This window comes from Poromitra crassiceps, assembly GCF_964638095.1.
Source record: "Poromitra crassiceps genome assembly, chromosome: 22".
Classification (NCBI taxonomy): Eukaryota; Metazoa; Chordata; class Actinopteri; order Beryciformes; family Melamphaidae; genus Poromitra; species Poromitra crassiceps.
In genome coordinates, this window is record NC_139647.1 from 25,284,689 (window position 1) to 25,298,564 (window position 13,876).

Below are 13,876 nucleotides of genomic sequence, written 5' to 3' on the forward strand. Positions count from 1 at the left end.
GGCTCTCTGCATGGGTTTGACGAGGAAGGGGGTGCAGCTCCTCAGGGATGATCTGGTCTTTTTGCTGGGACTGTGCGGGGCGGGTTCAGGTGTGTGCAAGCAGATGTTTAGCCATGTCTGAATTGATGTGCACAACACCACATGATGCGCTCAGAGGCTGGGAGGGTGGAAACATGGCCTCTGGGTGTCTGGCTGTCAGATTCAGGTCTTTGGGGCTGAGGAGTTCTCTGTTCTGGACTCCTGTCTGCCCCCTCTTCCCTCCCCTCTAAACAAACACCAACAGCTGACAAGAGTGTCCAGCAGTGCTGCTTTCAGGTACTGTTGGAAACACTGCAAATAGGAAAGAAGTGTCAACAGCTGATGGTAAGAGTTTTTGTATATATGTATGTGTGTGTGTGTGTGTGTGTGTGTGTGTGTGTGTGTGTGTGTGTGTGTGTGTGTGTGTGCGCGTGCGTGCACGTGTGTGCGTGCGTGCGTGCGCGCGCACTTGTATGTATGTCTGTGTGTGTATGTATCTGTATCTAATGTAATTACGTAGTAGGCTATGTTAGGCCTATGTATGTGTAATATGTTATTCTTTGGCATTCTATTTAAATAATTAGTGATAGTTGTTTGTTCATTCACTTAATGGAGTGTTCATTATATATCCGAGCGGCACCTGAAGGCACCACCAGTCTCCAGTCAGGGCCGCCGACCCCCTCACCTCCCTCCCTCCAGGCCCAATGCTGCAGGCTCACGCCAGGCAGACCCAGACCCAGGGCCCGGGGGTGTGTAGCGGAGCACCGTGTGTGGACGAGCAGCAAGAGAGACTCAACTGCTACCTGTCCAACTGCACCTACAAGCAGAAGAACGTGTGCTGTTCGCCCCGCAGTCCCCGGCTTCAGCACTCACAGCCGGACTAAGTCAAGTCAAGTTTATTTATATAGCCCTAATTCACAAGCATGTCTCAGAGGGCTTCACAGAAAGTATGTCTAGCTAATTCTAGCTGACACAACAGTAACATGAATATACAGAATAAAGATAACATTTGAACAATTGATAATATAGAAAATATAGGAATGAGGGGAGAGCAGAGGAGAGCGCAGGAGAAGGGAGAAGAGCAGGGGGAATGTGAGAGAGTGATGGGGTGGGGAGGGTATAGGAGGTGGGGAAGGAGCAAGAGGAGAGAGCAGGAGAGGGGAAGGGAGGGGAGGTGTGGGGGAGAAGAGAGCAGGGGGAGGGAGGAGGTGGGGAGAGAATGAGCAATATATGATTTGATTTGATTTGATTTGATTTGATACTTTATTGTCCACCATGGTGGAAATTTTTCTTTGGCTTCTCTTCCCATCAAGATACATTGTGCACAGTCAGCACACCATAAAACATAAAGACATAGAACATAAAACACACATGTACAAGTTAAGACAGATAGTGCAAATAAACATATGATTCCAAATACAAACCCCTAACTAAAAATGGCTTCCTACCTATCTAAAATACCAGTCATATACCTACCTACCTAAAATATTACAAATACAATACCTAACTAAAATAGCTTCCTAATTCCTAACTATCTAAAATACCAGTCATATACCTACCTATCTAAAATATTACATAGCGCAGCAGTGACAGCACACAGGACAGTTCATTTATTTAATGACCGTATGGCACAGGGGATAAATGAGTTTTTGTAAATGTTCCGGTTGGCCCTTGGGACCCTGAATCGACGACCGGATGGAAGCAGCTGGAATGCAGAGTTCAGTGGGTGCGAGGCATCACCACTGATCTTCCTTCCTTTCCTGATAACAGCCTTTTCAAAAATGTTGGAAAGCTGTCTTTGTGTTTTGCCAACAATTTTACTTGCTATTTTAACTATTCTAGAAAGTTTGTTTTTGCTCTTTACGTTCAAGTTGCCGTACCAGGCGGTCATATTAAAAGACAGGACTGATTCGACCAGACTGCTGTATGCCGTTTGGAGAATGTGTTGGCTGACACCAAAACTCCTCAGCTTCCTGATTAAAAACAGACGCTGATTGGCTTTCTTATATATATAGTCTGTGTTCTCATTAAAGGTCAAAGTCTGGTCAAAGATTGTCCCCAGATACTTGAACTGTTTGACCTTTTCCACAGGCTGGTTACTGAGCATGATAGGGACCATGTTACTTTCCCCTGGTTTTGTTTGCATAATGAGTTCCTTTGTTTTGGACACGTTAATTTCTAGTTTGCATGCTCGGCACCAGTCCTGCAGTGCAGTGGCCTGCTTGAGGTATGCCTCTTCATAGATGGCATCATCTTCCCTAAGAAGACCAACAAGGGCCATATCGTCTGCGTATTTAAGCAGCTTCAGGTTACAGTTATTTACACACATCATGTTTACATAAATTGAGAACAGCAGTGCGGACAGTACACAACCTTGGGGTGCCCCAGTGTTTAAGACAAGTTCATCTGAGTACAGTCCGTTCATCAGGACTCTCTGAGGGCGGTCCGTTAGGAAGCTCCTAATTAGATGAATGAGACCCCCATTCACATTCATCTCTAATAGTCGTTCCAACAGAATATCAATTTGCATAGTGTTAAATGCGGAACAGAAATCAATAAACAAAATACGAACGACTGCTTTTGGTAGCTGTAGGTGATTAGCTACTAAATCGACTAAAGTGAGAGTCGCATCCTCAGTTCCCCTCTTGGACCTATACGCGAATTGTAGGGGGTCAAGTTGATCTTCTACAGAGGATATAAGGTGCTTAATAATGACTCTCTCCATACATTTGGATAAGATAGACGGAGGAGAGGGGGGAGGTGGGGAGAAGATAGGAATGTGGAGGAGGAGAGAAGGAGATATGGGGATGCAGGGGAGGGAGAGCCAGGGTAGAGAAGCAGGGGGAGCATCCCACATCCCCCCCCCCCAGAGAGGACAGAGAGGAGGAGAGAACAGAGAAGGAGAGGTGGGAGGGTGCAGGGGAAGGGGTGCAGGGGGAGAGGAGGAGAGAACAGAGAAGGAGAGGTGGGAGGGTGCAGGGGGAACGCGGGAGGAGGAGGCGGGGGAGGGAACAGACCTCTTCTCCGCCCCCTCCTCCCCCCCCCCCCCCCCCCCCCCCCGTGACGTGTTTTTTTTCTGTGTGCCAGTAATGAATCTCATTCTAATTATAGCATTTTCTGAGAATGTAGTACAGTGCCTCTGCTTCAGAGGACCTGAATTATTTCGGGCCCCCCCCCCCCCCCCCCCCCCCCCGAGAGGACAGAGAGGAGGAGAGAGCAGAGAAGGGGCACCACTTCCACTTCCCTCCCCAGAGACCAGCAGCTCAGCCCGGCCAGGAGACCTGCCTGGCACTGGCAGATTATGACACCCAAGGTGAGAGGTCTTCTGCTCAGACATCAGATTTATTAATTAATGCTTAATTAACGTTAGTGTTTAAGCATGAATTATCCATCATGTTAGATTATGCTACAGTCATTGTCAACAAAGACAATGACTAACAGATAGGTAAGATGGGAGATAGAAGGAGTGACATGCAGCAAACATATAAGCAAGTTTAGTTTGACTTCAACATAATAATGTACATTTTGGCTGTTGTGGGAAGTGAACCTAGGATGGTCTGTCTAACCACTAGGCCAATCTGTCTGTCTCCCCATCATAGCTTTTCTCTGACACCTGATCATTGAAGAATCACAATCACTCATAAGTTGCTCTCAGGGGTCGGCAACCTATGACACAACCAGCATTGAGTTATATTATATATGTCATGTTAACCAGTGACACGCCAGTGCACAGCAGCATTTGAGTGTTTTTGTAGAAATGTTGACGCGCCTTGCCAAATTACCTATTTCACAACCATTTGCAGTTGCGCGGCCTGTTATTTAGGGTCTTTACGGTAGCGCCACAGTGTACTTAGCTGCCTCTGATTGGTTGCCTCCTGCATTCCATACATTCCAGATACGCAGCTGACCAGCAGCAGAACTCAGATAAGTGCTACGCGCTAAAGACAAACAGGGCAGGTCCTCTGAGCCCTTTAAAGGATCCAGGCCTTTCCAGCCGACAGAGGACTGGGGGTTATTGCATGAATGACTGTGCTGTGTGACCTTATGTCTGGAAAGTGTTGTGTGCCGAACGACAAGTGTTAAACGCCGTTTTGACACGAAACACGAGAACGTCTTCAAGGATGAGACAGACAGGGCTGAATCTGTAAAACGCTCCGTGTCAGGTACGGGAAACAAACACCCTCAAAACCTTTGTCACTGCTAAAAAAAAACACCACTGCTCATTGCATTGCAAAACATGACAAACCGTTCACTCATGGCGAATACATTAGGGAGGCTTTCCTGTCTAGCTCAGAGCGAGGTTTTGTTTCATGGCATGTAGGCCTAGTCTTTAACCTGACGCTGCCAGATGGATGTAGGTTGGTTCACATTTGTTTCACAACGTACATCATCATTGTGAATGTGTGAACAATACCGCCCCCATCTGGCGGAGTCAGGTTAAGAAAATATTTCAGATGATTTCAGATGATTTCTCCCCCTTGCCTCAGATCAACATGATGCTAGCCAACCTGTACAGGAAGGCTGGTCAGGAACGCTCTGCGGTGACCAGCTACAAAGAGGTCCTGAGGCAGTGTCCCCTCGCCCTGGACGCCATCATCGGTATGCATGTCCACAGAGACGCCTCCATCCTGCTTTGGCTTGCTTACTGCTTACAGCACTTCCTTTCTGAAGATATCTTAAGTTGATCTTCTCTCTCTATACCAGCCATTCACAACCAGTGGGCCACGAAGGTTTTGCAAGTGGGCTGCCAAATCATTTCCAAAACATTATAATCTTTTGTCTTTAATTTTTCTCATACTTATTATTAGTATGAGAATGCATTTCCCCATTGTTGAATGATGCCGCAATTTAATTCTTAATCAATTATTTAATTAATGATTTGTTAATTAGCCTATTGTAGACAGCCCCTCACTTTTAGTTTCTGCTTTCTGTGTGCTGCTGATGGACAGAACACATTTTGGCCTCCGTACTGTTTACGGTCAGATGGGGGCAAAAAAACAAAACATCCACCCGCCCCTGATTTCCCCCATTTTCTCCCAAATTATACTTGGCAAATTTCCCCCCCTGCTGCCCCGGTTGCTGCTCCACCCTCTGCCGATCTGGGGAGAGCCGTAGACTAGCACCATGCTTCCTCCGAACACATGCGCACTTGCCAGCCGCTTCTTTTCACCTGACAGCGGGGAGCTTCACCAGCAGGACGTAGCACCGTGGAAGGATCACGCTATTCCCACCAGTTCCCTTCCACCCCGACCAGGCACCCTGACCGACCAGAGGAGGCGCTAGTGCAGCGACCAGGACACACACCCCCAATCCGGCTTCCCACCCACAGACACCAGCCAATCGTGCCTGTATGGATGCCCGACCAAGGAGGTAACACGGGGGTGCGAACCTGCGACCCTCCTGTTGGTAGACGGCCACAAACATTGCTGAGATTTTCAAGTGGGCCTTGACGCAGAAAAGGTTGGGAACCGCTGAGCTATACCGTTTACGGCCTAAACTTTAGGCCAGTGATACTCAACTTGCGGCCCGCGGGCCACATGGGGCCCGCGGGCCCCCCTGTGTGGCCTAGGGATGGAATGTGCAATTCTTATTTTATTTTTTTTATAGTGCACCTGAACGCAACATGCAAGATACCCGCTGAATAAGTGTCCAAATGTTCATGTCATTCTGGCCAATACTCCACTTCTGTTATAGCATTTCAGTCTGGAATATGGAATATCTTTCAATAATCTATGATTTAGCTGCTAAATTGTCAAATTGCCTGCTCGCTATACCCAGGCACTTATGTATGTACTTAACCTAACTAACTTAACTTAACTAACTATCCGGTGTGCACAACATTGTCAGACTAAACTCTGGCTGACACCCCAAAAACCTACAATCCGCTACAGAAAAATGTATATTGTTTGTTTATTAACTGGCCCCTGGCCTTCTATCATTTCACAAAAGTGGCCCCCGGGCAAAGCAAGTTGAGTATCCCTGCTTTAGGCTCTTGGCTAGGCTCACACACACACACACACGCACGCACACACACACACACACACACACACACACACACACACACACACACACACACACACACACACACACACACACACACACACACACACACACGCTCTGGCCCTCTGTCTTGGAGTTTGTATTGTACCTGCTCTGTCTCTTGTGTTTCTATGTTTTGTCTCTTTTGTGCTTCAGCAGATAGTGGAAAGCTCTCTCTCATCTTGTTTCCTCTAGGCCTCCTCTCTCTGTCAGTGAAGGGAGCTGAGGTGGCGTCTATGACTATGGATGTGATTCAGAGTATCCCCAACCTGGACTGGCTCTCTGTCTGGATCAAAGCGTATGCCTTCATACTAGGGATGCACCGATATGAAAATTTTGGCCGATGCCGATAACCGATATTAACATTGCTGTTATGGCCGATAACCGATATTTACCGATGTCGATATGATCTGTATAAAAACACATTTCTATGATAATAAAATTTTGTACATACTGAAAAACACATGTAAACACTGAATTTGAAAAAAGTAATGCATTTCTTTATTTCAAAAACATTTGTAAAAGCCCATAAATCATAGATTTACTGCATTATTTCATCTCAATGTGAAGAATTTGGCTGATACCGATAACCGATATTAACATTGCAACATCGGACCGATACCGATATGTTAAAAATTGACTAACATCGGCCGATACCGATATGAGTGCCGATATATCGTGCATCCCTACTTCATACATTCAGGGGACAACCACAGAGCTATCAACACCATTTGGTGAGCCCAGTAGTTCTCCTTTCTGCAGAGGGATGGCTTGTAAAAGTACCATTTAATGCACACATGGGCAAAATAAGACTCAAAGAAAAACAAAACGACCACCAAAAACTCAATAAAAGGCAGAATTATGTTAATAAATCTTATCTGCTACAGCCGTTGGATTTGTATCACTATTATATCAGGAGATTAACAAGAAATGACCAATCACAACGGGAGAGAGGGTTAAAAATAGGGAGACTCCCGTGAAAATCAGGAGTGTTGGCAGGTATAATCTCCAATGTGTGGCCCTTCGCTTGATGTAAGTCAGTATGGCCCTCAGGAACAAAATGTTGCCCACCTCAGATCTATCCAGTGATATGAGCTAGTTAGCAGCGGCAAGATGTTTCTCTGCATCAATGATATTAAACGCCAGACAAAATCTTCAAAACAGATCAAGGTGTGGACAAAGTACAGTATGGCATTTTGTCATAGAAGATGTGTAGGAACCCTGATAACAGTACACTTACACTCTTCTCCATGCTGCCTCTTCCACCCAGGTGTTGCTGGCCCAGTCCTGTGCCTCCCTCCCCTACTCCCCCCACGTCATGGAGCTGATGGTGCCCGTGGTGCTGGAGGAAGAGGCCACGTCGCAGGAGCCCATCCCCGACCCGCTGCTGCCCAACGTGGCCAAGTTCATCACGAGTTCCCCCTCTTCCTCCAGACCATCGTCCACTGTGCAAGGAAGACGGAGGATGCCCTGTGGAATGACCTGTTTGCTGCCGTGGGGAACCCCAAGGACCTGTTCAAGGAGTGTCTCATGGCTCTGGATCTTCTGGACACAGCAGCCTCGTATCTGATCATGCTGCAGCCTGCAGGTACTGATTGGTTGCTGTGGTGGTCAGACAGACACAGTTCCACTCTAACACACTATATCTATACAGTGAGGTTTACACACTATATGTATCTATACAGTTAGGTTTACACACTATATGTATTGTAACGAAGTGAGTATTTGTCCAAGGAACTGGAGACTTGAAGTTGGTACAGGCTTTTTATTCTTGTCTTCACAATATAGCTCCTAGCAACTAGCTTCGCTGCTAGCTCTGCAACCACCCGGTCAGCTCGCCCACATGGCCTGACTGGCCTCCGCCCCGGCCGCTGGTCACATATATCCCCTTCCCCCTAGGAACACACCCCCACATATCAGTTCCTAGCCAAGCACGGAAACACCCCAATACACGTAATTACCCGATACGCTACATTTCCCCCACACAACTTTAATGTCGCTTCCACGCGACATGCACAACCCACACACATCCCCATGTACCAAAACACACCCAACACAATATTTTTCCCATCACCACATCAAATTCTAATTCCCCAACAAACAGTCTTTTCTTTTCAGCACCCCCGTCATAATGTCCAGTTTCCATTAGGTACTCCGTAATGTCTAGTTTTCCATTAGGCACTCCATAATGTCTAGTTTTCCCATTATTTCCTTTCTTTTTCACACATTTAAATTCAACCCACATTTCCCATTCAACAATAACCCCCACATCTCAATTAAACACAAGCCCCCACATTTTCCTTAACTTTTCTTTTAAACCCCATTTCCATCCCCCCCTTTTCCCAGCTTCTGTCCCACCTGAAGCACTCTTTTCGGTCCCCCCTTTTGTTTGTTCCAGTAGCCAAATGCACGAACGAGCACCGGATCGACATCCTCGTCCTCCGGTCTCCACTCGCGCCCGTCGACTCTCCAGATGACCCTGGCGTCGTCCTCCCGGCCTCGCACTCGCTCGTTTTTCCGTCCCCCTCCTCCAGGGTTGAGGACAGCAGAGCGAACACCACCGGCGTCGATCTTCCCCTCGGCTCTCCGCTCGTTTTTCCGTCCCCCTCCTCCAGGGTTGAGGACAGCAGAGCGAACACCACCGGCGTCGATCTTCCCCTCGGCTCTCCGCAGTGCAACGTTAGGGGGTGTATAGCGGTTAGGCTGGGCCGGTTCCCCCGGCGGTAACCCCCTTCGCTCACTCGGAGACACGAGCGTCGCTCTCCCGACTGTAACAACGCTGCAGACGATGTCCCTCTCTTCCCTCTGGCTGTTCCCCTGCAGCACCGTCCTCCTATCCATCACAACGCTCTCTTCTCCCCGGCTGCTCACACTCTCCCCAGCCCGTGTCTCACCTCCGGCCTCCCCACTCTCAGTGCAGTCCCTGGCCAAGTGCTCCGGCGACTGGCAAGTCCAGCAGAGTCTCACCTGTCCGCCGCCTGCACGTCTCTCTTCTCCCGCTGTCCCCCGATCTCCTACAGCCTTTTGACACTCTCTAGCCAGGTGTCCAATCTCGCCGCATGCCCAGCAGGCTCCCTGCTGTCCATGTCGTTGTCCCGCATACCCGGTCCGTCTCCCGGGACCGCCTCGGCACCACCTCGCCACGTGGCCCGGCTCTCTGCAGGTCCAACACAGTCTCTTCCGTGGCTCCTCCGGCCGCTCTCCCTGCTGCATTACCTCCGCGCTCATCAAGTCCACCCGCTGCATGACTTCTCGCAGCGCCCGCATCACCTCTACTGCCCAGGCAGGAGTCTCTTCCACCAGCCGTCCGACCTCTCTCAACACACGGGCCTCCATGCCCGCCAGCATCGAGCTGATCCCCGCCGTCAGCTCTCCTTTCCTCCCGTTCACCGATGGCCATTCTCCGCGCACCATCGCACGTGGTCTTAGCAGCTAGCAGTTAGCAGTTAGCACCCCTGGTAGCTAACTTACTAGCGCTAGATCTAGAGCCCAAAAACCGCACCACCCAGTCTCTTTTGCCGTTCCTTCTCACCCTCTCCCCTCTCAGCCGAATCAGAGGCGTTACCGCTTTACTGTCTGACACCAATGTAACGAAGTGAGTATTTGTCCAAGGAACTGGAGACTTGAAGTTGGTACAGGCTTTTTATTCTTGTCTTCACAATATAGCTCCTAGCAACTAGCTTCGCTGCTAGCTCTGCAACCACCCGGTCAGCTCGCCCACATGGCCTGACTTGCCTCCGCCCCGGCCGCTGGTCACATATATCCCCTTCCCCCTAGGAACACACCCACACATATCAGTTCCTAGCCAAGCACGGAAACACCCCAATACACGTAATTACCCGATACGCTACATTATCTATACAGTGAGGTTTACAGCACTATATGTATCTATTAGGGATGTTCATTTTGAAAAAAATTCCATAATCGAAATTCGGGAAAATTAACGATCAATTATCGATTATCGATAATATTAATATGTTTTTTACATAATTTTTTTGATTTTTGATTTTTGATTTTACAAAATGCCTATGTGCGAAGCGCTATGATGAGCACTTTTCAATCCGCCTGGTAATGGTGCTCCGTGAGGGAAGCGCATAGTACGCTGGCCTCGCTCAATCACATTGATCTGGTGTTGAAAACCCTCAACGATATGTATGGGCAGCATATCCATCTCGAGCCGGGTGATCTTTTCTGCACGCCGGCCGAGGACGAGGCGCCTTCCTCGTTAACCAGGCTCAGATGTAGGCTACGCTGTTCAAGAGGTGAATCATTGGTGTCTAGCCGTGTTGTACTTATAAACGGCATCACAGTTCTTCTTGCAATGAACAATGTCGTCTTTTAACTCAAAATGGTCCCAAACAAAACTTTGCTTCGCTCACTTCATTTCCTCGTTTGGATGAGTGCTGACAATGTGCTGTTGCAGTTCTCACGCAGCAAGCCCAGTGAGACCACGCCCACAGCCCCACCCAGAGGTCTTCTGTTCAGATGTCTCATAGTCCCATTGCGCCCTCACCTGGTTGCGACCACGTAGTGAACTGAAATCCACTCTTATACTGTAGTTTCAGAGGAGGTACGGTGGTGCAGTGGTAAGCACTATCGCCTCACAGCTCGAAGGTCGTGGGTTCGATTCCCACCTGGGGACGAGGTGAACGCTGAAGGAATGCGTGCCCGTCCGACCGATGTCCTCGAGTGCCCACCGCCCGGGTGGGATCGGCAAAAGGACCTTTCTGTGTGGAGTTTGCATGTTCTCCCCGTGCCTCCCGGGGGTTTCCTTCATATAGGAACCCCCTTCACAAAAACATGCAATATTCTGGTTGCTAGTGTGGTTCCTCCTCTGGTCGTTAAGGGCGCCTGTTCAGAGGGAGGGGAACTGGTTGGAATAGCGTGAACCTCCCACGTGCTATGTCCTACCGGTGAAGCTTCCTCTGTCAGGTGAAAAGAAGCGGCTGACTGACTGCCCATGTCTCGGAGGAAGCATGGAGTCAGTCTCGGCTCTCCCCAGATCGGCAGAGGATGGAGTAGCAACCAGGATTGAGAAATCAAATGAGCACTAATGGGATAAAAAATGGGGGGTGGGGAATAAATAAATAAAATACTGTAGTTTCAGCACATTAGGCCTATTTGATTTGATTAAAAAAAAATATAAAAAAATCGATAAAAATTCCACATGATCAAATCAATTCCTTAACAATCAATTATCGATTTTCGATTATTGATGATCATCCCTAGTATCTATACAGTGGGGTTTACACACTATATGTATCTATACAGTGGGGTTTACAGTCAGTCAGACAGACAGTTCTACTCTAACACACTATATGTATCTATACAGTGAGGTTTACACACTATATGTATCTATACACTGAGGTTTACACACTATATGTATCTATACAGTGAGGTTTACACACTATATGTATCTATACAGTGAGGTTTACACACTATATGTATCTATACAGTGAGGTTTACACACTATATGTATCTATACAGTGAGGTTTACACACTATATGTATCTATACAGTGAGGTTTACACACTATATGTATCTATACAGTGGGGTTTACACACTATATGTATCTATACAGTGAGGTTTACACACTATATGTATCTATACACTGAGGTTTACACACTATATGTATCTATACAGTGAGGTTTACACACTATATGTATCTATACAGTGAGGTTTACACACTATATGTATCTATACAGTGAGGTTTACACACTATATGTATCTATACACTGAGGTTTACACACTATATGTATCTATACACTGAGGTTTACACACTATATGTATCTATACAGTGAGGTTTACACACTATATGTATCTATACACTGAGGTTTACACACTATATGTATCTATACACTGAGGTTTACACACTATATGTATCTATACACTGAGGTTTACACACTATATGTATCTATACACTGAGGTTTACACACTATATGTATCTATACAGTGAGGTTTACACACTATATGTATCTATACAGTGAGGTTTACACACTATATGTATCTATACACTGAGGTTTACACACTATATGTATCTATACAGTGAGGTTTACACACTATATGCATCTATACAGTGAGGTTTACACACTATATGTATCTATACACTGAGGTTTACACACTATATGTATCTATACAGTGAGGTTTACACACTATATGTATCTATACAGTGAGGTTTACACACTAAATGTATCTATACAGTGGGGTTTACAGCGAGCTTTGTAAGGATTGTCAAACATATTCAGCCTGGGACCTAAATAGAACAACAACTTCTGACTGGAACTAGGGCTGCAGCTACGTTATTTTCATCTGTCAATCTGTCAATTATTTTCTCCACTAATCGGTTAATTAGATATTCATTTGGTTTATAAAATGTCACAAAATGGTGAAAAATGTCAATCACTTTTCCCCCAAAGGCCAAGATGACCTCAAATGTCGTTTTTTGTGCTGACCAACAGTCCACAACACAAAGATAATCACTTTATTGTCATAGAAGACTAAAGAAACAGAAAATATTCACTTTTAAGAAGCTGGAATGGGATAATTTTAGTCTTCTTTTTTCTTCTTAAAGATGAGTCGAAACATGAATTCATTCAAATGTTAAGACAATTTTTTTTGAATGTCAAAAAGAAAAAATATAATTGTAATTGTGATGTACAGTATGTCTCTTCCCTGCTCAAAATAAATATGATAAAAAATAATAGTCTAGTGCTCACCTGGTGGGTACCAGGTGAGCCACCTGGTAGCACGCGTACGACGGAGGCTCGGTCCTTCGCGCAGCTGATGCAGGTTCAAATCCGACCCGAGGTTCTTAAACGATTAATTGATTAACTTTCTGATCATCGCAGCTCTATCTGATTCTGGAACTCAGTCTAGTTCATATATAGTAGAATTATTTTTATCTAATGATCTATAGAAACAAAAGCTGTATGAAACAACATGATATGATATTAAGACTCCTCCTCTCCTGTCCAGAACATGGAGGTGGCAGCGGTGAGCCATGCTGCTGTTCAACACGGTGCTGGAGCAGGGCAAGTGGGACCTCTGCAGGCACATGATCTGCTTCCTCAAGGCCCATTGGCTCTGGGCGCAGATGGACACCCCGCCCCCAACAGCCACCACTCAGGTGAACATCTGCAGGTCTTCTCAGCACAGCTCTCTGCCTCTCCTGACCTCTTTCCTCTGACATTAGCAGCAGACATCAGTCAAGCACAAGTGACATGAGAGTGAAAGCCACTTCTTAACATGCAGTGGAATCCGTATTATAACCTGCACCTAGCCGGTTGGCCTGCATGTTAAACAACAATTAGCCGGCCTATGCGCACTCCCGCGACTCCGTATCTTATCTACCTCGACCGCCGGTATAAGATCCGCTTCCACGCAATCGCAGCTCATGTTAAACAGTTGGCAGGTTATTATCCGCATATCCGTAGTGGGCAGGTGTGGCTCTTCGTGACTCACTTCACGTTCGCTAGTTTATTAATTAATGAATCGTTCGGGCAATCGCTTATATCAACGAGCAAACTCACGGTTTCCTCAAGTGCTGCAATATGCTTTCCGAGGTGAGGGCTGGCTTGACTGCAGAGAGGCAGCGGGGAAGTAAAGTGAGAAGTGGAGCAGAAACGCGCTCTCCTGAGAATACGAGGCAGCAGGATGACTGAAGCAAAGAAACGACTCACAAAGAGTCTTGAGTTGGGATAGTTTAGTCAGATATGCCAATCTTTGCCTTGTGTACAAAATTCTACATAACACTGCTCCCCCTCCGCTCCGATCATTCATCACACAGAGGTCAGATACTAACCGGGCAACCAGAGGTGCAA

General features: G+C 46.9%; 1 protein-coding gene across 1 annotated transcript; it reads left to right on the forward strand.

Moving 5' to 3' along the window:
• Positions 1 to 6,718: 6,718 nt before the first annotated feature.
• On the forward strand, positions 6,719 to 13,114 carry LOC310796448 (uncharacterized protein; the record flags this gene model as incomplete). Its single annotated transcript, XM_083658627.1, has 3 exons — positions 6,719 to 6,791; positions 7,328 to 7,645; positions 13,032 to 13,114. The coding sequence occupies 3 exons, from the start codon at positions 6,719 to 6,721 to the stop codon at positions 13,112 to 13,114; spliced, it is 474 nt and encodes a 157-aa protein (XP_083514753.1).
• Positions 13,115 to 13,876: the final 762 nt, after the last annotated feature.